At 38.6% G+C, this 26,879-nt stretch overlaps 3 protein-coding genes across 6 annotated transcripts in view; 1 reads left to right on the plus strand and 2 right to left on the minus strand.

The window, feature by feature from the left end:
- snx18a (sorting nexin 18a) overlaps positions 1 to 11,407 on the minus strand; it is an 18,307-nt gene extending 6,900 nt beyond the window's left edge. The window contains exon 1 of the mRNA XM_017452289.3: positions 9,565 to 11,407. Coding sequence (XP_017307778.1) covers positions 9,565 to 11,032 — 1,468 coding nt within the window. The 5' untranslated portion in view covers positions 11,033 to 11,407. The remainder of the gene's footprint in view (positions 1 to 9,564) is intronic.
- A 1,232-nt stretch (positions 11,408 to 12,639) lies between these two features.
- Positions 12,640 to 13,543, minus strand: hspb3 (heat shock protein, alpha-crystallin-related, b3). The gene has a single exon (XM_017452294.3). The coding sequence runs from the start codon at positions 13,455 to 13,457 to the stop codon at positions 13,002 to 13,004; it is 456 nt and encodes a 151-aa protein (XP_017307783.1). The 5' UTR covers positions 13,458 to 13,543; the 3' UTR covers positions 12,640 to 13,001.
- A 1,754-nt stretch (positions 13,544 to 15,297) lies between these two features.
- arl15a (ADP-ribosylation factor-like 15a) overlaps positions 15,298 to 26,879 on the plus strand; it is an 83,087-nt gene continuing 71,505 nt past the window's right edge. For all 4 annotated transcript variants that reach the window (XM_017452290.3, XM_017452293.3, XM_017452292.3 and 1 more), the window contains exon 1: positions 15,298 to 15,500. In XM_017452290.3, coding sequence (XP_017307779.1) covers positions 15,447 to 15,500 — 54 coding nt within the window. In that variant the 5' untranslated portion in view covers positions 15,298 to 15,446. The remainder of the gene's footprint in view (positions 15,501 to 26,879) is intronic.

Below are 26,879 nucleotides of genomic sequence, written 5' to 3' on the forward strand. Positions count from 1 at the left end.
CCACATGATATTAACAATGCAATGGCAAATGTTTTTTGAAGAAAAAATCTAGAAAGGGTAGTTCTAGTGTTTCAAACAATCAAACAATGTTTTCAAACAATGATTAAAAGGACGCCAATAATTGTTGCACAACTATATACAACAAAGATTTTTTTTTTTTTTTTTTTATAAACCTACCTGTGTTGTGCTTGCAATTGTTTGATATCCATGAGAGCAGAATATTTTTGTGAATTGTTGGGATAAAAAGATCAAAAGGTTAAACAATAAAGACAATTTTTCACAGCCTTCTTTGCTCATATTTAGCAAGGGTGCCAATATTAGTGGAATGCACGGTATGCACCTGACTGTTTAAAGTGAGAATTAATTAAAATATGAGCTAAAACAGTTTAAGGCCATCTTCTGTTACTCTTTTCGTAAGCATTGCGTCACTGCACCAAAAACAATGCAGAAAGTTAATCTAACCCTAACATGATGTGATGGATATGTATTGTGAGTGGGGTGGGTTTTTCCGAGCTCTGTGGGTCCGTCAGGCCAACATGAAAGCAGAAAGCAGACTTCCTCTGCGCTGACCAACACAGTATAAAACAAATGCGCCTGGGACGTCACTTCAAGTCCTAGGGAATTCTCTCTCTCTCTCTCTCTCGATTCTAACGAGACTGTGCACGAGTGAATAGTCTATATCTTAAAAGTCATAACTGATAACAGCAACGCTGTGTCACGTGTTTCACTTAATATTCAGCTACAAGTAACTTTATCTGAAATCTCCAGTGCAAACACCATCAAGGTATTAGACAAACAGTTCTGGACATTTTTTTTTATTTTTAAGAGCTGGACTTTTATCCCTACATGTCGAAGTCTGTGCATCACATGACCACTCTGAAGGCAGATCAAGGCATAATTACATAGTGGATGTGTTACCATCCTGCATATGTACTCCACTGGAGCAAATGAAATCCGATAGTGAGATTTTAATTATTACTTATTATTACTACCATAATAATAACTAAGGAATAAAACCTAAGGGGGTGTGCAGTTCGAGGAAAACAATAAACAACAGGATGGTGTGAAGACAAAGTTGATTATTCTCCAAGAGCTCGTCTCGGAGTGTTGTATTCCTCTCATCACAGCAAGTTGCCCATGATTAAAATGACAAAAAAAAAAACAAACAAAAAACAAAACAGAAGTCATACTTTTCACCCATTTATAGTAATGTAAACATTGTGGAACAAATTACAGACACCTTCAAAAAAAAAAAAAGCTAAATAAATGTCTCCTCAACGAAAACTTCACCATATCAAATCTCTCTGCAAGCCGTTACTATAGAAATGATCACGTAGAAGAACAAACTCATTAATATTAACTTTGCAGCTAGAACTATTCTCGGAGAACAACTTCTGACCAGTCTTGTGGTTTTCTAATTATTAATACGTGTTACACTTGTGGGTCTTGAATCTCGTTCAGTAGACAGAAAGTACAACTCCATTTCATTACACTGCACGGTATAAAGTTATTTGAACTCAGCCTATTCGATTCTGTGTTTTCTAGACACACGGTTTATTTTGTGCAGTGTCATATAGTGCAGCACAGAAAGAATTTAGCGACACAGATGTTTGACTTCCTTTCTCACTGAAGCAAAACATGCAGGACATTCCTCAATACCCATCCCCCCCAAAAAAATGCTGCACATCCAGACCTCTGGCAACAGCAGTCTTTTCATTTCAGAGACCCAGGGTAAATAACAAGCATCTAGAAGTAAGATTTTATTTTTCTGTTTTATTTCAGAATCATATTACATTCTCACATTCAACTACATACTCACATTCATTCAACTTAACGGAATCTAAAGCTGTACTTGAATAAAGGTTTCTTATAAAAACACTAAGGACTGAAAAAAAATAGCGAGTGACAGAAGCATATCTTTCTCACATCTACTTTCTACCACTGTCGCAGTAGCATGCTGCAAATGAGATGCAGAGCTTCTGGCAGCATTCCTGAGGAATCTCAGCTCATTCCTCATGAGCAAAGGCCTCCAGTTCAGTAATATTCTTGGGTTTGCGTGCTGCGACGCCTTCTTCACATCCCACCAGAGATTTTCTATGGGGTTCAAGTCAGGTGACTGTGATGGCCCTGTAGAATCTTCCAGGACTTCTTCTGCAATCAAGCCTTGATGGAATTTGAGGTGGGTTCATTGTCCTGTTGGAAGGTCCAATGACGCCCAAGCTTCAGCTTCCTCTCAGATGGCATGACGTTTTCTCCTAGGATTTCCTGATACTTCAATGAATCCATCTTGCCTTCCACATGCTGCAGGCTTCCAGTGTCAGAGGAAACAAAGCAGCCCCAGAGCATCACCGAGCCACCACCATGCTTGCCTGTGGACAGAGTGTTCTTTCTTCATTCTTCTTCCTCCAGACATACTGCTGATCCATCAAGTTCCAGTTTTGTTTCATCGCTCCACAGAACAGACTCCCTAAACCTCTGTGGCTTATTTATATGATTTTGAGCTAATTTTGTTGTGCTTTTGGGTCAGTAGTAGTGTACGTCTTGGAGTTCTGTCATGGAAACCTTCTGCGTTTAGTACGCACCTTACTGTGATCACTGAAACCTCAGTGCCTGGCTTCTGCTTGGTTGGAATGAAAACCTGCACCCACACCGGCCCTTTCTGGATAAGATTGCCCACCCCTGCACTAGACGGTAGAGGACACAGTACATAGTGTAAGTGTATAGTACTTCATTTGGGACACAACGTTAGTATTTACTCTCCGAAGCGTGTTTTCGTAACAGAAGTAACGTAACGAGTAAATCTCCCCCGTGCTGCGCAGACCAACTAATCGATAATGAGATTCGTTGACAACGATTTTCATAATCGATTATTATCGATTAGTTGTTGGAGCTCTACATTTTATAACAAAACACTGTCCTGAGGGAGGCTTCTCTTGCCATGCAAATGACTCCATAATCAAACACCCCTGCATCCACAAACTGATTCATATACTAATCTTCTTCCTCTTTCTTGTATGCTAGCATTTGTTTCTGTATTTCCATAATTAACCGTGCTGGTACTGTGCTCTTCCTGCAGTCGTGCAAATACGTGTGATATTTAAAAGCACCACTTGCAGTACTGCACTTGTACGGGACAGCTGATACAAAACCACAGAGAGGCTTCAAGCTTGTGAAGGTGGGTTTGTCTATGCACAACCCCCACAGACGTCATCTCCGAGCCCTTTATTGTGCGCCTATTGTGGTCGTCTACTAACAACTTAACATGGTACAAGAACAAATGTGCCTACTCTTGTACCATGTTCCACCACATCCTGTGGTGGATGTACGCCATCCTATATATTCTGAAACAGAAAAGCTGTAAATCAAAACTTCATATTTTTTAGACTCTTATTTTCCCTCACACTATTAATACCTTAATATACACAACTTCACTATTTAGTTACTCGTGATAATGATCTGTGCACTGTGACACAGTAAATGTCTGGTTCCTCTAAAATGAACTTCTTTGCCCTTTTTTTGTCCAACACTTTGCAGTGTTTATATAAATTGTAATAAACAGTATATACTGTGATATTTATTTCGCTTTAAACAGACACACATTGCTTTTGAGTCTGCGATAAAAACGAGTTTTTTTTCAGTCAAAAGTTTTCTTCATTAAAATACTGTTCAAAATTTTCTGAGAACTGAAATTAAACAAAACAAATCACGAAGCCAGTATCGTGAACTGAATCTATATACTGTGATATACATTTACCATCCAAAAATTGTCAAAATCTCTCTTCCTGAGGAGTCTGAAAGTGATACATCTTGAATTGCTTACACAAAACATAAGCAAAACTTGTGCACTGCTTCAGGAGCTATCTGAGGAGAAGTTTAAAGCCACCATATGAAACGGTTTAATAAAGAGCTTTAACAGACTGGTGCACCACCGTAGAGAGAGGAAACACGTGTATCCCACTCAGCACATTTGGCCCCCTTTTGTAATAGCAGCTGGAAAATCTGTCGATGTAGTCGGTTTTCTGAAAACGCAGAATGATCTGCGGTCACATGTTAGACCACTTCCTTATATCGACATGAGTATTAAGCAGAACGTATTGTTCTGAATTTTTTAACTGCTCATAAATGGGAATAGATAAACGAGCATTACTGAAAGTCAAGAGCGGTGTGTGAGGTCATGCACTAAAGGCTTGTGATGACTAATGGAGGCATTATAGTGACGTAGATCAATATGTAATGTCCAAACACACAAGCAGTTCATGTTTCATTTGCCCCCGATGGGTAAGAGATCCAGAAACGTGATCTAATGAAAACGTGATCCACATAAAAAGGCATCTGTATACTGATGATAATGATCAGTGATAAACTTAATCGATCGTAAATTACATTTTAATCAAAAGGAGCTTAAATATTTAGTGAATGCTTCAGTGGTGCAACGATGCATTGTGACGCAAAAATGTGACCATGTACATCGTGGAAATGTGCGATATCAGCATACGCCGATTTGAACACAGGAACATTTCACACAAACAAAAAGCATTTTGTTTTAATATTTATGTTTACGGTTCAGAAACAAAAAGCAGTCTTTTTTAAATCAAAATATTCCGAGATTCGAAATTGATCGAATCGTGAAGCCAGTGTTGTGAATCGGATCGTGACTAGAGTGTGTCGTTACACCCCTAATTATTTGTGATGGTGGTGAAACATCACTCCTGGATTCCAAAAGCAGGGGAAATGGCCTTGCAACATACTTATCTCATTTAAGTTTGGGAGGAGGAACGAGAACGTGAGACAGGTGGCAGGTGAACGAATTACGCATTTGTTACAAAATACAGGATTATGCAACCTGCATACCAACCAAGTTCCTGCCTTTTCTCTCAAAAGAAGTCTTCGATTAAATAAAAGTACAATCTTCAGAACAACACAGGCGCTCATGCCGCGTTACTGTCAATAGATACTTTGTGGTTTCCTTTGGGTGTGTAGTTCAAACCACTGGTGCTAAAAGTGAAATTGTGGATGGCATGATTTACAATTCTAATTGTTCTTTATGAACATCAGTGCAGTTCAGCATACAGAAAAACAGGTTCAACTATTTATATAAATTAAAATAAAAATCAACATTTCAAGAACGATCAAGTTGATATTAACCAAAATATCATATCACAATACTAGATGATTATTTCTTTGATACAGGATATGTATCACAATATATAGGTTTGCTAACAAACCACAGGCAAAGCAGTAGTATTGCACTTGATTATATACTGAGTGTAATAATCATTTATTTCTGTACAAATTGAAATAACATTGAAAAGAAGGAAAAAAGGTTTCTTTTTCACATTTTCACATCAAACCAGATACTTTCAATCAGTGTTGATCGTTGTTAGGTTAAGAAAAAAAAAAACCCTAAAATGTGCATAAAGATATAATGGCAGATTGGCGCTACAGCCAGGTTTTCGAGGATGGGGTGAAGGCAAACTCTTGACTTTCAGGAATGCTCCCAATAAATAAATAAATAAATAAATAAAAATAATTAAAAAAAAATAAAATAAAAAAATAATCGCACTGAAAAGCTGAAGGACGTTCTGAATCATAGCTGGAAATCACATCACATTCAAAGTAAACATCCTTCACTTTACGTGGAAGACTGCAAAGGTGATTCGTCAACTAACTAACATTAGTGCTAAAAGGGCGGCTGACAACCAAATCACCTCCATATTGTTATTATTGTGTTCCAACCAGTTTCCAGCTGCAGAGGGAGGTGTGAAACGAGTCAGAATGAACAGAAAATGTCTAATTTAGTTACAAGATCGAGGTTTGCTGCATAAGCTTGAAGTGCATTAAATTGAAACAGCCAAGTATCAAATGTTTGTTTCACGAAAGAAAAAAAAAAAAAGCATACTTTAAAAAAAATTAATTCGTTATTTTCTATTTGTCAACAGGGCAATTTTGAAAATAAACTAATACCCTGAACATGAAATCTGTTTATCGCATGCATCCGCGCTACTGACTAGTCCACCCCTGAATATACTGTGCTGTTCATCTCACACCATTTTGTTATTGAACACATCTTCATTCTGCTTGTGGCTTGAGGTATACTAAGTGTTTTGCGCAACGCTTTATAGTGCCAAAATAAAATGTTTGTAGGACTGCGTCATCTCCTAGGTAGAGAACTTAGAGCAGCTTTGAGAGTTTTCTTTCTAGTAATATCAACCGTCAATGTCAACCCGGTACGGACACGCTACCCGACAGGTGGTCAGTCGGGAATTTTTCATGGGTGCACCATGCAACAAGAAGAGCCAAAGCAGTAGTGACTCCCCCGGTTACCATGGCTGTGTCTGAAACTGCATACTTACCTACAATATAGTAGGCGAAATACATACACAAAATACATTTTTCTCGGACGCTCGTTGTCTGCTTTCTGTGCTGTTACCGCAAAGTGTGTAAAAGCCGCGCCCCTAAAATTGATCTGAGTGGCTGCTTACCCGCAGTATTTATTCAAGCAGGTGAGTAGGGTAGCGGTTGCATTATGAATGTTGTAGCAAAGTTTAACTGGGGTGTATAACTGCTTACTTAATGTCAGCATACGCGCATTTAACGCTAATAAGGTCAGGAGTCCTTATTAACTTTTATTGGGGTAAAATAAATGGGAGTACATGATGGGGTTTACTAATTTTACACATCAGAGGCTTTTTGATGAGCGATATATCTGATCTATATACGTGTTAGAAAATAATAGATGTGTGGCTAGCACTGTTTATGTCTTTAATATCACTCAGTCAGAAAAATATTTCTGCTCTTGCCTGGATAACTCTAGTAGCTTTAATAATGATATACTTGAAGGACAGAATGGCACTTTTAAAAATACATTTTATATTGCTACTTAACGTTTTTAATAAAATAGTGTGTTGTTTAATTAGCATGTTTTTGTGTTTGGCTTTGGTACTGAAATTGGTACAGAGTACTGTGGAATTTTACTGGTATTGGTACCGACTACTGAAATTCTGGTACCGTGATAAATGCATCACTACAGAGTAGGGTTATCACTCAAACAAACCATCCGATTGCCTTTATACTGTTTTGTCCATTACGAACCATTCCTCTCTTATAAAAGCAAAAGTGCCATGGAACTAGTGTTTTGTTAGTCAAATCTAAACCAAAAGCCGAATTCACCACCTGAAATTTCCATTAAGAAAAGGAAGAAAAAAAAAAAAAGACACAACATTAAGATTAGAGAAGACATCTTTTCACCAGGACTCTAATCTTGTACGATTGGGCCTGAAACTGCTTCCTTCGTAGTGATGTACCCGAATTTGTTATTTATGTTGAACAGATAACTTGTTCTAAACAGAAACAAATACAAGCCCCGTTAGTCCTTTTTTTATAGAAAGCTTGCAAGAAATCTACTAGAAACAGGACTGGGATCCTACAGAAGAAAAAAAAAAACCAAACAAACAAGTGAGCGATCATATACGAGTTCACTGGACAAAGCAAAAGAACATTAATTATCATGAACATGAGTCGCTGAATGACGCGCTTACATTTACGTTCATGCCTTATCTTTAGTAACCGCCTGGTCAGGGTTGCAATGGTTTAAATCAGGCTATTAGATTGTTTCAAATATAGGAAATAGAACCAACTAAATTTGTTAGAAAATATCATGGGGGAGTACAAGCCAAAAATAATAAACGCAAGTGCAGGATTTATATAAAAAAATAAAAGCAGTCACATGCAAAGCTGTTGTTGTGACCAGTGATAAACTGGAGTGATGTAGCTGAGGCTCAGAAACACCCAGAGCCAGAATTCACACACCATGCTGACAGAGCTGACATTTCTACCACTTGCTTTCTTTTCCAGTGTTTTCCAGGATAGTGTGGTAGGGTTCATATACGAGTTCAATTCAAGTTTAGGCCGTGCTTATATTGGGTTTAAATTTGACCTGGACAAAAAAAATAATTTAACGCACTAAACAGATACAGATAGAGACGTTGTGTAAACCCCTGTTCTTTAGTAACACGGTATCAGACGAGTCAGACTGTGCATCCGAGTCACACTTCAATCAGCTTTTGTAGTGTTAGACAAGAAGTTAAGAGCTTACAAAAGGCCCACAACTGTGGTAAAGTTGTGTAAGCAGCAAAAAATCCTGCACAACGTGGGTGATGATAATGGCATTTAATGATTAATGTGGCGCTGCTGCCTATATTTATTTTGGATTAATAAGTAGTTAGGTTACGGTCAGTGTTGAACTCTGAACAGGAAGAAGTTATTTCACTGTGACTTCTTAATATCGACTATCAATCGATATGATAATTCAACAAACTTTTAAAACTCCCCACTTCAGGTTAACAAGGTCATGATATAGCTATATAGTCTGTGGTTTTATTATTAAATAATATTTATTAAAGTGACAGCACCAGAACTCGCGCTGAACTACTGTGAAATTTACACACACACACAAATATAAAATTTAGCTGTTATACTTCTATACCTCAATTAAAGTCCCCATGAAATCAAAATGGAAGTGTTGTGGCTTTTAGTAGGAATATGTTCGCCTTAAGGTTATCTATATGCGCGTGTGATCTAAAAACAATTATAAAATTCACAAGATGTACACATTCAAAATTTACAGTCTCTCTCGACCACCGACACGGATCGACAATTTTAATGACATCATTCAGCTTCCCATCAGATTTTCCGTCCAATCAAACGCTCCCTAGAATCTGATTTGTCAATCCATGGTACAGCTGTCGAGTATGGCTTAGCCCCAGCCTGTGAGGTAAGCGGCACGCTATTGGCTGTTTAAAAAGGCAGAGGAGCTACTCGATATGTCCCGCCCTGACTTCCTGTTTCAGTGGAAACTACATCAAAAAATCGGTGACTTTAAAAGGTCTCGATCTTTGTGCTTTGTGTTGTACATGGTCAGTCGGCTGATTTGTCTAGACACTTTTTTTTTTTTTTAAATTTTTATTTTTTATTTAAAATCTGCTTCTACCCACAACTGTCATACGCTAAATGTCATGCTACGACACTGCACAAACGCTCTATACCTGCACATCGGTATCCACTGTATGTGTATGTTCAGGCCACACTTACTGTTACAGTCTACATTTCTTATTCTCAAATTAGATTATTCTTGGATAGTATTAGAGTAGTTGCTGTAATGTAGGACTGAAAATATCTCTGGGATCTGTGATTTTTAAAAACAATTTTGTCCTAGTATATGAGATCACAACTTATGACTGATTCTGAAACTGGTTTAACATGAATTACCCAGAATCAGAAGCCTGCTGCTACAATAGCATTATCACTTACAGTCTGTAAACAAAGGATTATGTTCCACCAAGAAACACACACGGTCAATACGTCCTCTCTCTGTGCGCATTTGCCAATGGAAAAACGCACACGTCACGTCAGCAGATGTGACCTGGCAGTCAAAGGAAACCAGTAGCAGACTACGCTTGTGGGTTTTAAGCAAACAAATGGGTCATGCAAAGCCCCACTGTGGTTTAAACAAGCCCAACTATTTCAGCTCCTTTGGATAGGTAAATATGCACGTGTGCTACATACCTTTCTGAACATGGATGATGTCAGGGTAGTTGGTGAGATGTCCTTGGTACAGTGCGAGGAGATCCATCACCGGGTCCACGTCTTGTTTCGGTTGCTCCACAAAGTAGTCTCCGATGGCTTCGTAAGCCTCGCCGGTGTACGCAATGGCATGGTTCAGACCGGTCGAGTACGCCTGCTGGTCAAGCTCGAAAGCTTGGCTGAGATACTTAAACGCCTGGCCGACTTTCTGATATTCCTTCTTAAATCCAGTGATCTGTTTCCTCGCAAACTCATTGAGCGTCGCGTTCACCTGGATCACGCTATCGTCCATTTTTTTGGTGAAACCCTTAAATCCGTCGATCTTGCCCTCGACTTCTTGGAAGTCGAGCGAGGAGGCCGGCGTGCTGATCATAAGGAAGAAATTCGCTCCGACCATCTCGTCCTTCTCCGCCTTCCTCTTGCCTTGCTTCCAGCTCTTTTCGTCTGTGCTGCTGCAGGTGAGAAAGTGCTGGAAAACATCACACCTGGCCAGCACCGGGTGGCTCGTCATGTGGTTCATCCACCAGATCAGACCTTTCCTTCTCTTCGAAATGAAATCCTCCTCGAAGCGGCCTGTGGCCTGCTTCTCAGGGATGTGCGGAACAGAAATGACCGGGAACTTCTCCACCAACCGAGCGTACAGCCAGTCAAAATGCTTATATCTTCGGTTCACTGGGTTTTGCGTGTGCGTCGGGGTTAGTTTATACGAGATGTAGCTTTTCATGCCCTTGAATTTCGTCTGCTTGGTCGGATCATCGATGGTACAAAGGAAAGGGTACGGGTTTTCCTGCCACTCGGGGCCATACTGACCCATCACCACACAGATCTTATCGCCATCCTTGACAAACCCGGACGCTTCGCCGAGCACAAACGCCTCGCCTCCTGACTTCACGAAAGTAGAGAACCTGTTAAGGTTCCTGCCAACCGTAGCCGAACTCTTGGCTTGCTGAGCGTTGCTGCCACCTCGGGCCATTGAAGACGTGGTCACCCTGTAGGTGTTGGGTCCGTTGTTTTCGAAATCGTGTAAATCTCTACGCGTGACACCTGGCTCATCAGCCACTGTCGAACTGTCATCCCAGTCATCATCCCAGTCATCATCACTCCCTTGGCTGGCTGGGTAACTCTGCTGGTGCTGCTGCAGTGCAGGTGGTGCTGGGAGGGAACCACTCGTAAAAGTCGGCGTATAGCTTCCTGGAGTGTTGTTGACTCCTGCAGAGCCTTGATGCGCGTCCACAGAAGTGCTGTTTAAAGAAGAGGCTATTTCGTTCTTCAGGACCTGTACGTAGGACGCAGGGAAGAGTCCCCTCTGCCCGGTACTGTTCAGTCCTTCCAGCCAGCCCTCAATGTCCTGCTCACTGTACAGACTCACTATCTCATTCTCTTTAACCGATATCTCTCCGGGGTTTTCAGAAGTGAAGTCGTACAACACTTTCGCTCTTAGAGCCGCCATTACAAAACAAATACGCTTAATAAAGAGCAGTAAAAAGTCTCTGGCTAGTCACCTTGCTAGCGAGCTAACTGTGGTAAATAAACGCGCTAGTTTAATGAACACAAAACAACTCAACTTTTCTGCGTCGCTTACGTGTCAGAGACCACACTGAGAATCGTCCGGGTTCTTCGTATATCCCTGGAAAACTTGCCACCTCGTATCCTGAGTCCATTAACGAGGTGTTTTTATTATTATTTTAGTTTATTACTTTAAAAAAAATAAATTAAAATCCCTCACAACGCGGCGTAAAGAAATCAGGTCTCCATCGCTTGACTTTCTAGCTCGCAGTGAAGAGTGAGTTTAGCCGCACGCGCCCGTTCCACTCACAGCCGAGCAAGCGGTCCTCTTTCTACAACAGACCTTACGTCATCGAGGGCGGAGCTGAACGACCAATCAGACAGCAGAAAGTCCTGAGTGGGCGGGGATAACACTGAACTCAACAGGGACCTCAGTTTTAAGGCACGTACTCAGGGAGTGTTTAATGGAGACTTGAACGTTAAACGCGTATGTGTGATAATACAATCCTTTGTAAGCACACAATTGTCTAGATTGTCTTTGTATGCTTGTGGCATTAATTTCCCTTTACTAGAACTACAGGCAATGCTCCTGTGTACAATGTGAGGTCTATGAAGACATGGTTTGAGAAGGTTGGTGTGGAGGAACTCCACAGAGCCCTGAACTCAATCTCACTGAACACCTTTGAGATGAATTGGAGCACACCTGGTCTCTTCGCCCAATATAAGTGCGTGACCTCACTAATGCTCTTGTGGCTGAATGAACACAAATCCCCACAGGCACGCTCCAAAATCTAATGAAAAGCCTTTCCGGAAGAGAGTGGAGATTACTATAACAGCAAAAAGGGTTTAAATCTGGATAGAGATGTTCAAGAACATGTGAATGTGATGGTCAGGTGTTTTCAACTTTCAGCCATATAATAACTACTTATTTTGTAGGATTGTTGAATTCTCAATTCTGATTGGTCAGAAGTTTACTCTTGATTATTTCTGGCTGTAATTCAAATCAATGCTGCTGTAATATATAATAGCTTCTATAGTAACAACAGAGTCAGTGTCAATCCATATATCAGGTAACACGAGATCATTTTAACACTTTATACTGCTTGTTGTTGGGCCTTGCTCAAGACTGTAGCAGGAACTGGCTGGGTGACATAACTAGTTTATAGTGTGTGTGTTTCGGGGTTGCTTAAATGCTTGAGAGATGTTAAAACCGATTTATTCTAATTAAATTGCTTACATGAACAGTTAAGTTAAGTCATGCCTCCTGAATAAGAAAAGGAAAATGCTATTGCCTGTATTTTATACTTGAGCCAAAAGCAACATAACAGAACAAAAACAAGTCATGTTATTTTCATGAGTCCCTTTGTTTCTAGATCTGATTGGAAGAAGGCAGTGTATGAACTGCATGGCCAAGCAAGTCAATGTCAGGAAGAATGGAGGATTGCTCATAGGACACAAGAGGTTGGAGGTTATAAAGGCAAAGTGCTAGTATACCACAAGTTATTAGAGAATACTTCTTTTACATTCAAAAAGGGAAAGACAAAGTATAAATATTTTAACATGTGCTATTTTATTGTGCACAGAAATATTACGTAATGACATGAGATGTTATATCGGTGTGAATTAAGGTTAAAACACAGCACCGAGGTTTAAATGCATATCTTTATTATCTATGTTGTAACATCTGGTCTATACTTCCATTCATCTTCCGAATATAAAAAATATGATGTTTCATATTTATTTTGCACATGCTGGAAAAGAGTATATTGTATGTTGTAAAAAAAATTGTCAAATATAAGCAGAATATTACACTGTTGTACACACTGGCACACTACACAATCAATATTTCACTAATTTCCTTTTACCACTGAGAGAATAACCCCACATGCTTAAAATGACATCCATGTCAAGAGCTAATCAGATGCTGCCCACCATCTCTCTTTGGTTTCCACCACCAATATTCCATCATGACACAGCATGGCTGTCAGGTCTCCTGCCTGCATTTGATGATCAGGCAGCTGGTACTGTCTGGTGAAGCTTCGTGACACAAAGCCGTGCTCGTCCATCCGTGCCCCGTGTTGCCCTCGGACCATCAGCCACCCCTCAAACACCTGGATAAGAATGTCTTCGGGTTTGAATTGGGTCACATCCAGGAGGATTCGGAACAGGGGCTCGCCTAAATCCTCGTCACTGCCTACAAATCCAGTACTGCTTCTGGTGTCCAGTTTAAGTTCCTGCTGTCCAAGTCCTGGCAAGGCAAACAACTGATGGATTTCTTTATACTTTTCTAGGTCCTTTTTTTCAAAATGCACCTTGTGCCGTACAGGGCATGAGATTCCATGAGAAATGGTGACTCCCACTTCTGCCATGGCACCCAGAGGTTGAAATTTGTCGTGTTACTGCTTGAATCTGACCAAGTCACGTTAGGTTGAAGTAAATCTATAATAAGACCAGCTTATGTTTCTGGACCATGGGGCAGTGGGCTGGTGCTGACACGGTCCTTTTTTTAGATTGTGCAAAAATGTGGTCACATGTCACTGCCTGGTCTAACATAAAATGGTAATGAGATGAGTAAGTAGAATGTCATACATTTAATTAAAATAATAAGCTTAGAAGGGTATTTAAAAAAATATTTATAAACCATATAGCAAAAGCCCCACATTTGAGATAAATACAGATCCTACTTCTACTTTCCATATACAGACTATTTACTTGATTTCATTAATGGTAGAAGGAGCAAAAAGAGAAACATAGTGAAAGGATTATGATAAGTGTGTAAAGAACTAGATTGAACTAATAAGCTAGTACATAGTTACAAATAGTAACTCATTGGTTTAGTACAAGTACACAGGTGTGTAAATATCAGTGATGCAGCAAAATATGGACTGTCAGGGGGTCCTGAACATGCTTGATTTTAGTTATTAAACTAAATATTAATTCAACTAAATATAAACAGTCCAAAGTTAACGTTTTTGCACATCATTGATGCCACCTTGTGGTGGGCTTTAATACTACAAGAGCAAAAAGTCGAACTATTCACTACTGTACGTGTGTTTAGCTGTTAGTATTTTTCACACTCAGTATTGTGGTCATTAGGTGGAAGAAAATAAAAACCATGTAAATATAAATCTATAACACGAGCACTTTAATATTACCAGCTTATTATTCTCTTAAGAATGATACACCCTTAATGTTGTTGTATGCAGGGGCTTCTTATTTTCATTTTTATAAGCAGTATAGTTTTGTGACCTTGGACAGTTTATTCATTTAGGTCATGGTGGCTTTATTTAAGAGTGTCGAGAGTTTGCAGAGACAAAAAATGCACCAATTTACACATTTCCTATCAGTATCTTTACCTATTTGCCTCAAGACTTGTTGGGCCAACATTGGGTACCAACTTTGGTCCAGTGTAATTTTGTCTAGTGGGCAAAATTGGCAACATTAGACCACCAGGGGCAACATATTTTAAATCCACCTTGCCAAATGCCAGTCAACGTTGAGTCTATGTCAGGCAAAGTTGGATTAACCTGAGACAGTGTTGGACCAATGTTTGTTTAAAGGTAACCATTCTTGGGCCAATAATTTTTTAGCCATATTTAAATCACTTTGCCAACAGTGGGCCAACAGTTAAACTTTAAGTCCACCCAGCAAACAAGTGTGCACTGCCTCTAAACCTGTATTGTCAATGACCTGCATAGCCATGACTGATTCTGCTGCTCTTTTCCATATAACAGAATTATACTGGATTTTTAATAGCAGCCAGATGACGTTGTGATACCTTTGCACATTACTCAAACATGAAAGTAGCTGTAGACCATATTTGAACTCGATGTCAACATATAAATAGCTCTTGCTTATTGTTTCATGTCATTTTTCAAAGGTTGTGAATCAGATGTTATGTTAAAAACCCTTGCGACAGTGCCATGTCATCATATGCTTTCATTCACTGTTTAGTGTAGGTGTGAAGAACTGCATAATCCAATTAGCAAGGTTTATTTTGGAGGATGGTTACTACTCAGCCGATAATCTCTGGAGGGAAGCAGTACACTAATCATTCGCTCTTCTAGATGTTGTGCTCTTCTCTCTCTCTCTCTCTCTCTCTCTCTCTCTCTCTCTCTCTCTCTCTCTCTCTCTCTCCACCTCCCTCCCTGTTTGTTTTCGAGTCTGAAATGAAGTAAGTGATCTCCTCCTATTCTGTGAGTAGTGAGTAGATAAAAGCAGAGCACAGACCACCTCTGCTGCATGGTGACTTGCAGATCTATAGGGCTTTGTCTCATTACGACAGTAAGGTCTTCATTCACTTCCTCCAGCTCAGCGTGTTTGGTTGTCGCCGGTGACGCTGTTGCTAGGCACCGTAGATGGCTGAAAACATTCAGCTCTCCTTAGCATTGTGCAGGATTGCCTTTTACACGGTAAGAGCTGACCAATGTGACTTAATGTGAGATTGCTTAATGTGAGTTATCAGTTTCTTTGATTTAATCATTCTAAGGATTGACTCAATGGAACATAACGAGATTGAGATAGCTAGGATTAAATAATACCCGAAACGGCACCCTGTAAAATCATTTACTTTGTAAGGGTTCCATGTAACCTTCTTTTTAATAGTTCTTTAACCTTCTATGTAAATATAACTTCTCTAAATATGCCAATTCAATTTATACAGTATTTACTGCATTCGAGTTATCTAATCTGTTCTGCAATGGATTAATTTACAATATAAACTTAAATTAAGGCCATGAACATTTATAAGCCTCTAGATTACTTTCTTTTTTAAAGTTAAAACAACAAATGATATATATTGGCGCTTGTAATCTGCATTCAGCATTTTCAATAGAAAAAAAAAAGTTTACCCCCTGAAACCCCAGTTTATTATCCAGTTATTTCTCTTAAAGCATATTACTCAGTACCAACAGAGCATACACGATCTTAATAAACAGAAAATACACAATCTTACAAGCGTGAAAATGTAAGTCTGGACCTGCCAACATGTCCTGGTAGTTTAAAGGAATAATTAACATGGGTTGTCTGACTGTGGCAGATAAGAATTCAGTCGATTATTCGGTAGTGCATTTTTATAACCTTGAAAAAAACATCATTACACCACAGAAGGTGAATATTAGCTTTCACTCGTCTCATTGTCACTGGGAATCTGGGACGCCTTGCAGTTTAAACTGCAAACTAGATATTTCACTGGCTGTGGTGCTAAATTACTTGTAAGTAAATATTGTTTCAAGAAAAATCCACCTTAAAAAAATAAAATGCGAATAAATGAATACATGAAATAGAGCTCCTAATATCATGGGGAAAAACAAGGATATGCTTTTAATTATTAAAAGAGAAAGAGAATGAATGTCTGTATTTTTTAATTTCTACTCATTTTTCATAAGGTCTAGTGAGTATTCTTGTCCCAAAGGTGTTCTTTGAAACGAATAAAGATCACCTGACTATTGCACCGTCTAGTAAATGCTTTACTCTCTTTCACTGATCTGAAACTTAATAGAAAGAGCTCAACTATTGTCCTTACAACAGTGAAGCAACACAATAGAACTGAGTGCAGCTCTAAAGAGCACATCCAGGCATGCAGAATTGTATTGTGACTCAAACCAGCTGTCAGAATGATCTTCATAACATCATAACATTAAATTCCACTGGTCAATTATCATTTCATCATGGGCAAAACTCATGAAATTCTCATGTTAACCTCTGACAATTATAAACCCTGTGCTAAGTAGATTCAAGTGCTTTGACACGTGCACGATGTCCAAAGTACTCATGCACAACTGGGTACAATGTGGAAAAAGTGTGGCCTGGCTAAATAATGACTATGGAGTGTCCAGGCAACAGCTGTGACTCTGAGAAGCCTGAATGCTGGAAGGCTTAATGCTCCTCATTAGACCTCTGAAGTGGTTTCATTAAGACACCAATGGTGGGCCAAACTGCAGGACTTGTAGTCATGGTTCCAGACATTTGACACATACCTAAGCTTTGCCAAGAGTTACCTTTTATTCACGCCGTATTGCACTCATGTTTAGAAGTGGCTCAGATCACAGAGAGACTATGGTTATTATAGCAAAATTGATACACAATGGCAAAAACGCTGCCAAAGTAAGCAAACCTGCGAACCAGTAGGACACCTGAAGACACATGTGACTAGGAACTGTTAAACCCAGTTTAGAATTTATACAAGTTGGCACAGTGATACAATTTTCACAAAGACACCAAACACTGTATGTGTATATAGATGTTACAAGAATCAAGTGAAACTACCTACTCACAGGTGACAGTAATAGATCAGTAATCTGAGCTCAGGATCGGAGGCACTGGAGCTGTGAGGTGGCAACGCTACCCAGTGAGCCTGGAGGATTTTATGATCTCACAAAATAATGTGATAATATGATACTCATGTTTCTCAACCCTGGGTCTGAAGCATCCATCCTACATTTGAGTGTTTCCACTGTTCCCATGTAACACATCAGCTAATTAATAAGCCTGGACTGAGTTGAATTTAAGTCTTAGAAAAGCAATATGTAGTATGTAGGATTGAAAATAGAGATTAAAGTCACAGGCCAGTAGCATGTTCTGTCTATTTTTGATGTGAGCTCTTACAACTGTTCTGTTGTAAATGTTGTCCATTTTGACAGGCTATAGAGCATGGGCACTCAATTTATTTATTTATTTACTTACTAATTTATTTATTTATACAGCCAGGGCACCTTTAACATTATTTAAATGTGTACAGCAATATTTTACTGTAGACCGAGTTTTCCCCCCTGAACTTTATACCCACAAAACGCTATTTTCTAGTTTGATTCTGGTTGACATTACCTATATGGATAATAAACGTTTGGAAGGTTGAGGTTTCCACCCCTGTAACACTATAGAAAATCCCAACCCAGATCCCTGGGGGTCTCCAGACTCCATTTCTAGAACCATGTATATAGAGGGCACAGAATTACATGCCAGGAATAATAGTCTATAAAAGTCCAGTGCAGATTAATTGGATTAAGTATGGATTAATAGATGGTTTGAAGAGGAACCATATGGAACCTTTCATATAAAGGCGGTAATTGAGCTTAATACCTGTCACGCTACTAAAACTATTGTTGCAGTATTATTTGCAGTGTTGAGGATGGATATATAGCTTGCCTGATGTGAATTTGTACATTTTTACATCATATACACTCTATATACAAAAGTGTATATAGTAAGAAACATAAGTGTATTTTGTTCTAGCAAATTAAAGGTCATAAGGGTTTTTCAGTTTGTCCCTCTGGTGGAATTTCTAAAGATTCATAAAGATTCTAGGCAACAATAGAGGGGTTCCCTATCAGAGACGATTTCAAGCAAACCCTAATCTATCCAACGAACCTTTGAGACCATTTAAAAAAAAATCAGAACTGTAAACCATTCATTAGTAAAATACACAGGAAGCATTGCATATAAAAGAAAGTAGGTGAAGTTTCTCCCATTAACGCAAGAGAATTCAGAAGTCAACTTTCAGGGTTTTGTTTTTGGATAAAGGGTAGAAGTTTGAATTCCCCAAATTCCTTTTAATTACCAAAGCGCTGTTTCACGTTTCACCGCTGTGTGGCACTGTTTCATCAAATATATTCCCAACCCAAGCAGGTACTCATGTAGCTGTATCTCATATTAAATTGTTTCAGAAATGAAAACAAAATCTAATATAAAACAAAGGCAACCTGAGTAAACACAAAATACAATTTTTAAATGATAATGTTATTTATTGAAGCAAAAAAGTTCAATCCGATACCAACTGGACCAGTGTGAAAATGTATTTGCCCCCGTAGTTACTAATTCCCCAAGTCTATGAAACTGTATTCATAATGGGGTTCAGCTGGACTAGACACAACCAGGCCTGATTACTGCAAACCCTGTTCAATCAAATCAACACTTAAATAGAACTTTTTCAACAGCATGAAGTTGGTTAAAAGGTCTTACCCAGTAACACACTATGTCAAAGCTGAAAGAAATTCCAGAAATGATGAGGAAGAAGGTGATTGAAATACATCCCTCTAGGAAGGGTTATGAAGCGATTTCAAAGCCTCTGGGACTCCAAAGAACCACAGTGAGAGCCATTATCTCCAAATGGAAAAACTCGCACAGTAGTGAACCTTCCCAGAAGTGGCTGAACTTCCAAAATTCCTCCAAGAGCACAGCAACAGCAATGACTCATCTAGGAAGTCACAAAAGAGCCAAGGACAACATCAAAGGACCTACAGGCCTCTCTTGCATCAATAAAGGGCACTGTTCATGACTCCACTATCAGAAAGTGGAGGGCAAAAATGGCATCCATGGAAAAGTGGCGAGGTGAAAACCACTGCTAACCCAGAAGAACATTAATGCTCGTCTGAATTTTGCCAAAACACACCTTGATGATGCCAAACCTTTTGGGAGAATGTTCTGTGGATTGATGAGTCGAAAGTAGAACTGTTTGAAAGACAGGGTTCCCGTTACATCTGTCGTAAACCAAACACAGAATTCTACTAAAAGAACAACGTACCTATGGTCAAACATGGTGGTGGAAGTGTGATGGTGTGGGGATGCTTTGCTGCTTCAGGAACTGGGCAACTTGCAATAATTGAGGGGAAGTTGAATTCTGTTCTCTACCAGAAAATCCTAAAGGAGAATATCCGGTCTTCAGTTCGTAAGTTGAAACTCAACTGCAACTGGATTATGCAGCAAGACAATGATCCAAAGCATAGGAGTAAGTCCTAGTCGGAAGCGTTTGGTTGCAGTTATTGCTGCTAAAGGTGGCACAACCAGTTTTTAAGTTTAAAGGGGCAGTTAGTTTTTCACATGGGTGATAGGTGTTGGATAACTTTTTTGCTTCAATTAAAAAAAAACAAGAAACAAAAACTGTATTGTGTGTTTATTCAGATTGCCTTTGTTTTACCTTGCATTTCATTTGAAGATCTAAAACTATTTATTATGAGATATATACAAATACAGAAGAAATCAGACAAATACTTTTTCAGACAGAAATCAGACAAATACTTTTTCACAACACTGTATAAAATTAATCAACACTTTCTGAGCAATCATATTCGAGAATTCAACAGCTCTGTGTATAAGTAGTGATACAAATATTCAGAAACCACTGTGTGATAATCAAAACAGCCACATCTAAACATGAGGGCTGCAATAAACATCTCCTCTAGCTCATAGTGTTATTATGTATCTGGGAATATTTGGCACAATGATTTTAAGTCATGCCTCCTCTTTGTATGCTGCCAAAGTAATAATATTACCAGTAGGCTCAGCCTGAAAGTGATTAAACCCATAATACAGTCTGTACTTCTGAATCATGTATTAATGAATTTCCTTTTGTCTTCTGAAAGCATGTTGCCTATGATGCATGCCTCTTTATGCATCTATGCATGTGCTTTGATGATGGGTGGGCTTGGCACTGCACGCCCATATCTGGTTTGAATTTACTATCTTGTAAGCAATGAGATTGTTTTCAGTTAGATACTTTGGATCCGAGAGGAATCGATGAAAATGAAATAACAAACAAATGAATTCAAATTCAAATCTGTTGTATAAACACCAAAGAGACCAGCAAATGGAAGGACACAAGATTCCATGGTCATTTATAAATAATAAAGTCTTGGATGCAGACAAACAGTCGGTGTCCTGCCAGAGGAAAAGAACATGGGAACATGAAAATATTTCTAGGTAGAACGGAACGTTTTAGCTAGAAACATGTTTATTAGTGATTTAATAAGTGGTATGCAAGTGATCATGAAACGCATTCACACTATGATTTAAATCTCCACAGATGTCTTAGGCTATTTAGGGTAAAATTGGACTAGCAATTTTAATTACTTTAATTTTAATGTAGTATATTATGTAACCCTAATTTTTAAAAAAAAAATCTTTTAAAATTTTTTTTAAAAAAAAGTAAACTATAAATAAAAAGAGTCAGCTTTATAAGTCAACTTAGAAACATCAACTTTAAATATAATGATTCATCTTAAAAAACAGAAGTACATTTTAAATAAAAGAAACTTGATTTGTCTGAAACTTAACTTGGAATAAAAAAAGAAGTCAATTTTAAGTAAAAGAATTAAAATTTAACTTTAAATAAAAAACTCAACTTTAAGCAAAAGGGCCCAAAATTTAAATAAAAGAAGATGACTTAAAAAGAAGTCAAAATTAAATGAATACAGTTTACTTTAAAAAGTCAACTTTAAAAAAAATACAGTCTACTTTGAAAAAAGTCAGTTTTAAATAAGTCAACTTTAAATTAAAAAAGTCAACTTTAAAGATAAAAAGTCAACTTTAAATTAAAAAGTCAACATTGAATAAAAGAAGTCAACTTAAAAAATAAGTCAGATTTAAATGAATACACTCTACTTTGAAAAAGTCAACTTAAAAAGTCAACTTTTAATTAAAAAGTCAACTTTAAATAAAAGAAGACAACTTAAAAAAGTTAAGTAAAAGAAAAAGAGTCAACCTTAATAATAGTTGTGATTTTTGCTGCCTGAATAAGTCTTGTCTTTGGTGTATGGCATTTATTGTGTTTATTTGTTTACGTGATGATGGATGGGCTCAGCAGTGGAGGTCTGGGTCTGGTTTGAATACTATTACATAATTGTTAATGTTGAACAGTATTTTCCAACCCAGTCCTCAGGGCTCTCCTCACTACATGGTCCAGATTTTGTAGTTTACATAAGTGGTTTTCAAAGTGGGGGCCGCCAGGGGGCGCCCGGGGGGCCTCAACAATTTGGTGTGAAAAATAAACAAATGTATGTTTTCTCTTTCTCACTCTCAGACAACCACACACACACGCACACACACAAGCACACAAGCACACACACACACACACACACACACACACACACACACACACACACACACACACACACACAAGCACACACACACACACACACACACACACACACACACACACACACACACACACACACACACACACACACACACACACACACATTCAATTCCTAATGTAATGTAATGTAAAGATGTAAGATGTAATTATTAATAATAAAAAAAGTTGGATATATTCAGAAGTCTGTATTTTTAATGTGTTTTAAAAACATCTTGCAAAAGGGGGGGCTCTGTAAAATTTTAATGCCTTTTGGGGGGCCTTGCCCTGGAAAAGATTGGGAACCCCTGGTTGACATGTTCACACCTGAAACAGGTGTTCAAACGGTTTGCCTAGTGGGAAGAAAATGCATCTTTGCGTAGCCTTCCAAAGGATCCAGATGTGAGTAGGTGAAGAACATTTTTCCAGTGAGAATTTCAGTCCAAGCTTTACAGTTTATTCAACACATGTCAACCATGACTGCTTCTTAAAGGCGGCACAATAGAGAGTAGGCTCTGTGGAAGGATGTGTAAATTTCAGCAATATTCAAGCAGAGGAATCCCACAAACTGTAAGTAGTCAATTTAATTCTAATGAAGTATATGTTTTTTTTACTATTTCACATAATTTTTTTTTTTAATGTCTAAAATACCCCCCGTCCGCCCCAAACACTCAATCTACAAGAAGATGTCTTAAACCATTTGAAAATGGTTCAAGGGTTCTTTCCTGCAATGGCTGCATTTTGCGTTGAAAGTTAGCACATGATTAGCAAATACACAAAATACTAGCATATACTAACATATATATATATGTCTTATATAGATATATCTTATATCTATATAAGCTCTGTTGTGACCTCATCAATGAGCATCAACATCAATGAAAATAAAGAAGAAGAAAAAAAGAATGATGTCATTTTCTTCTTCCTGTGATCTTAAAGAAATTTGGATGATGCAACTTCCTGTTGAACAAAAATGTACATTTTGCATCATGTATAATGGATGTCAACAAAGAAAAAACATGTTTTAGGCATCAGATGGATTCACAAATTAAAGACTTTTTAAAGTTTTGACTCATTATTAACTATTACTGGAGTATTATTAAATGCAGCATTGTCTAAGCCGTATGACATCAGCTTAGTGATCTTAATGCTGCTTACCTGCCGGTGATCTTACTGCTGCTTACACTACCTGATTTAACCTCTGAACGCAATGGCAGTGATCACATGACAAAACACTCATCCTGTACAAATGCTTCACAATGTAAGTGTTTATAGTGGGTGAGCACTGCCTCCAGAGTTAAATGGGCATAGACCTAAGAAAACCTTCTCTAATGAAGATAACACTTAGGGCACAACAGTGTCTGCCACCAGAGGCAAGCGAAGATAGCTCCTGTGCTGTAGAACAGTAGACACAGACCCAACCCTTGACCATATACATCTAGAATACTGGAAAACACTGATTTGTTGTCACCTTGTACACCGTGCTCATGGACACTACTGAAGAGATTTGAAGTCAGGCAAAACTAGTGTGAGGATAATCCGTTGTTCATCAACTGACAGTAGGCATTCACAAGGTAATGGCTCTAGGTAATTGCCTGTAGTTTGACTCCAGATGATTTCAACCTCGCGGGCAACAGCAGATGCACCGGGAATGTTCTGATTTGCAGTAATTCCTTATGTATGTCCACAACTCTTACATCCTGAATTCATGTTTCCTCTGGCAATATGGAATGTGTTTGGGAGTACAAACACATGGAGCAGTCCCTTCCTGCACATGGATCAGGTGTGTTAGAGCAATGCAGGGATGCTGGCCTGTTTAACATTTTCTTATGAATTTCTTGCCTCTTGTAGAACCTTACACTCAGCATTGTGAGCTATCTAGAACGTTCCACTCATACCGATTTTTATAATGAAAGGGAAAAATTTGTATAGTTAATGACTTATTGTGATCTCGTTTGTTTTTGTCACTGAATTCTGTTTGCAAACTTTGTCACTGTCTATCTCACACTACAGAGGAGTTATAATAAAGTAAGGCGCGATTAGCTTGGGTTTCATCCCAAAACTGGTTGTAGGAATGACTGGAATAGTTGTGGAGATGTAAACATCTTACTTTGAGCCAGCAGCTTTTGTGCTATGATTTCATATGTATACCACAGCACTACTGAATGCTTGATTCTCAGTTGGTCAGAAGGAAAGTATTGATTTATTTCCCATAATAGGAGCTCTGCTGGTAGTTTCATCTTTCCAATATATTATCATATAGTACACAGGGACTTGTATGGCTACATGGTGCACGTAAATGGATTAAAAAAACCTTGTGATTGTTGCCATGGTAAAGCTTTCTGTGAGGAGACATTTATTCTGCATTTTTTGAAGGAGTCTCCAGTGTCAGCACAAGAAAGTTTCAGGACAAATGGCTTTGCACTCTGCAGTTTCTCAGTAACATGACAAGCTGCATTCCCAAACAAACAAAGTAGTGATAAACTATTACAGTAAAACAATTAAGCATACTTTGTGTTGTGGTGGTAGCCATCTTCTGAGGTGCTCTGACAAATGAAACCCAAAGTAGTGATGGACTTTACAGTATAGGATCAAGCATATTATATTGAGTAACGTTTAGATATATTTTTGTCAGAATCTGTGATTACTTACAAATGTTGGGAAATTATATTTGGAAAACATTAACAGATGCAAAGAGTGCCAAAGATGTTTGGTAGCACTGGCAATGAGAGGCAATGTGTTCTCATTAACCTTGTGGTCTTTCAAACATGCGCAGACATCAGATGTGTCATAGGGACATGAAAGGCTCTCATTACCATCATTGAAACAATGCTGAAATTCATTGTCATGCATTTTTGCCTAATTGACTATTTTGGTGTGGGGTCCCTTGGATGGGTTCAACCTTTACCCTAACATGGGGGTTGGGATGGGGACTAAGTGGGCATTCAGCTGCACCCAGCAAGAACCTTCCGGAGGTTCTTTGATGGAAAAAGACTGCTTGGAGCTTAGAGACCACAATGACTGCCATTATAGATTCTTCCCTCCTGAAGGTGATTTTGTATTCGGATTGAACATACCCACAGTGAGAGAGATGCATAGAGGATGTTTGTTAAATATTCCAACAGTATAGTGTGTGGGGTGTGTTTTTTGTGGTGTGGCAATGAAGGGTGAAGGGGGATGGCTGGAACCTGCCAGCACATGAAGGGGCTATGGCTATTTGCATAATAAACTGTTGACACAAACTCTCTCTAATGAAGGCCCATTCAAGTTGCCGAACTATGTACAATGAAGTCCCTGGGAATAAGCATTCTCTTGAATTGCAAAGGTTAACATGTTGGGTATATTGGCTGCCTTTGAAATTTGCTGAAAAAGCATGTTAGAAATTGTTGGGAATTTTTTTCCCACAAGCAAGATATGTGTTTATGCAATGTTTATCAGTAAATGCTGACACTGTAATTTATTGTGTCTTGAATGATCATGGCAAGCTTTTAGCTTTAATTAGTTTGAGTGTTGATATACATCAAGAAATCAAATTGTTTATGAACTGCCATCATTGATGGGAAAAAATAACCTTGAACACACTGTACCATGACAACACAATTCCTGGATACTGTAGTATGTACAAAAACAAATTTATTGTTCAGAGATTACTCATCTTATCTCTGTGGGGCCTTGAGATGCCAGTTAGGGAGGGGCTGTTTGGTTTAAAAAAATGTTCCCATACTTCGATCCTGGAAAATAGATTTGTTCCAATTTTTAATTTTTTAAAACCGCAGAACTGATGGTCTGTAAAAAAAAATTGTAATGGATGATATAGTGGGTACCCTCTGCCATATCTTGATTTTAGGGTACCCCACACCCTGTTGGCCTTCTTACATTCATTCATTCAAAAGGAGGCCCTCCGGCTTTTATCCTCTATGTTGGTGCACAAAATATCTTTTTGTTTACTTAGTGTGTCGAAAACCAAAATTTTGGCAGCCTTATGCTAATATTCTCAGACTAGTCATCCCTTCCAGTGATGAGACTTATATTCCCAAAATGCATACTTCTCCAAACTCCTGTTCCACCCCATTGCTCCTCTCTAACTCCCTGTAAGGTGGCTTTTGTGTATAAATGTTGCAGTGGGACTAAAGAGGAAGAAACAGAAAAAAACCCCAACCCTTAATCCTGTTTCTTGTATACTGTTAACATGGTGAAGAAGTTCAATTTGCTCCGGAATAATCTTCAGATGGATAAATGTTTACTCTTTATTTCGCCAGGGAAGACAATGTGGGTCCTGATATTCTCTCAAAAGCTCTGCAGGAAGTGCTGTTCAGATCATATTTCTCATGTCGCCATTTCTTTCTTTCCTGACCAATTATGCAGAAGGACAGGATTACCCAACATTTGTGTGAGAATGAGTGCCAACAAAAACATTTCACAGTAGGTTAACCATCCTTTGTTTTGCTGTCAGATTGGAAAAACAGTCAAAGTAGTAAGGAAGTAAAGACTTTCTTGGTGCTATTTTAGTTAACATGGGAGTAATTATTACAGGGAGCAAGAAACCATAGTGCAAAGGTTAATAAGTACAGAAAAATTCTCAGTGTGGCTGAAGATAAACTTTTGGACAGCAACCTACTTGAAAGATGGTGTGAATCGGTCCCAGAGGGCCATGTGGTGAATGGTAGAGCTGCCAATATTCTTGGACCCGTCACTGACATGCCTCACTTCAACTCTTCTGGATAGACTCACTCTGCTTTTTGAGTGACATTTTCCAGCCCCTCTTAACATCAGCTTGAATATAAGGCCTAAAATTAGTTTTACATCCGGCTCATCCTGAGTACATCGCCAATGCTAATATACAGTCATGTGAAAAATTTCATGTGTACACCCCATGGAAATTTTTGGCTTTTTTGACACTAGATATGAGAGGGGTATAAATAAGACGGGTCCCACCTGCACTCCC

This window comes from Ictalurus punctatus, chromosome 22, assembly GCF_001660625.3.
Source record: "Ictalurus punctatus breed USDA103 chromosome 22, Coco_2.0, whole genome shotgun sequence".
NCBI classification, from domain to species: Eukaryota; Metazoa; Chordata; class Actinopteri; order Siluriformes; family Ictaluridae; genus Ictalurus; species Ictalurus punctatus.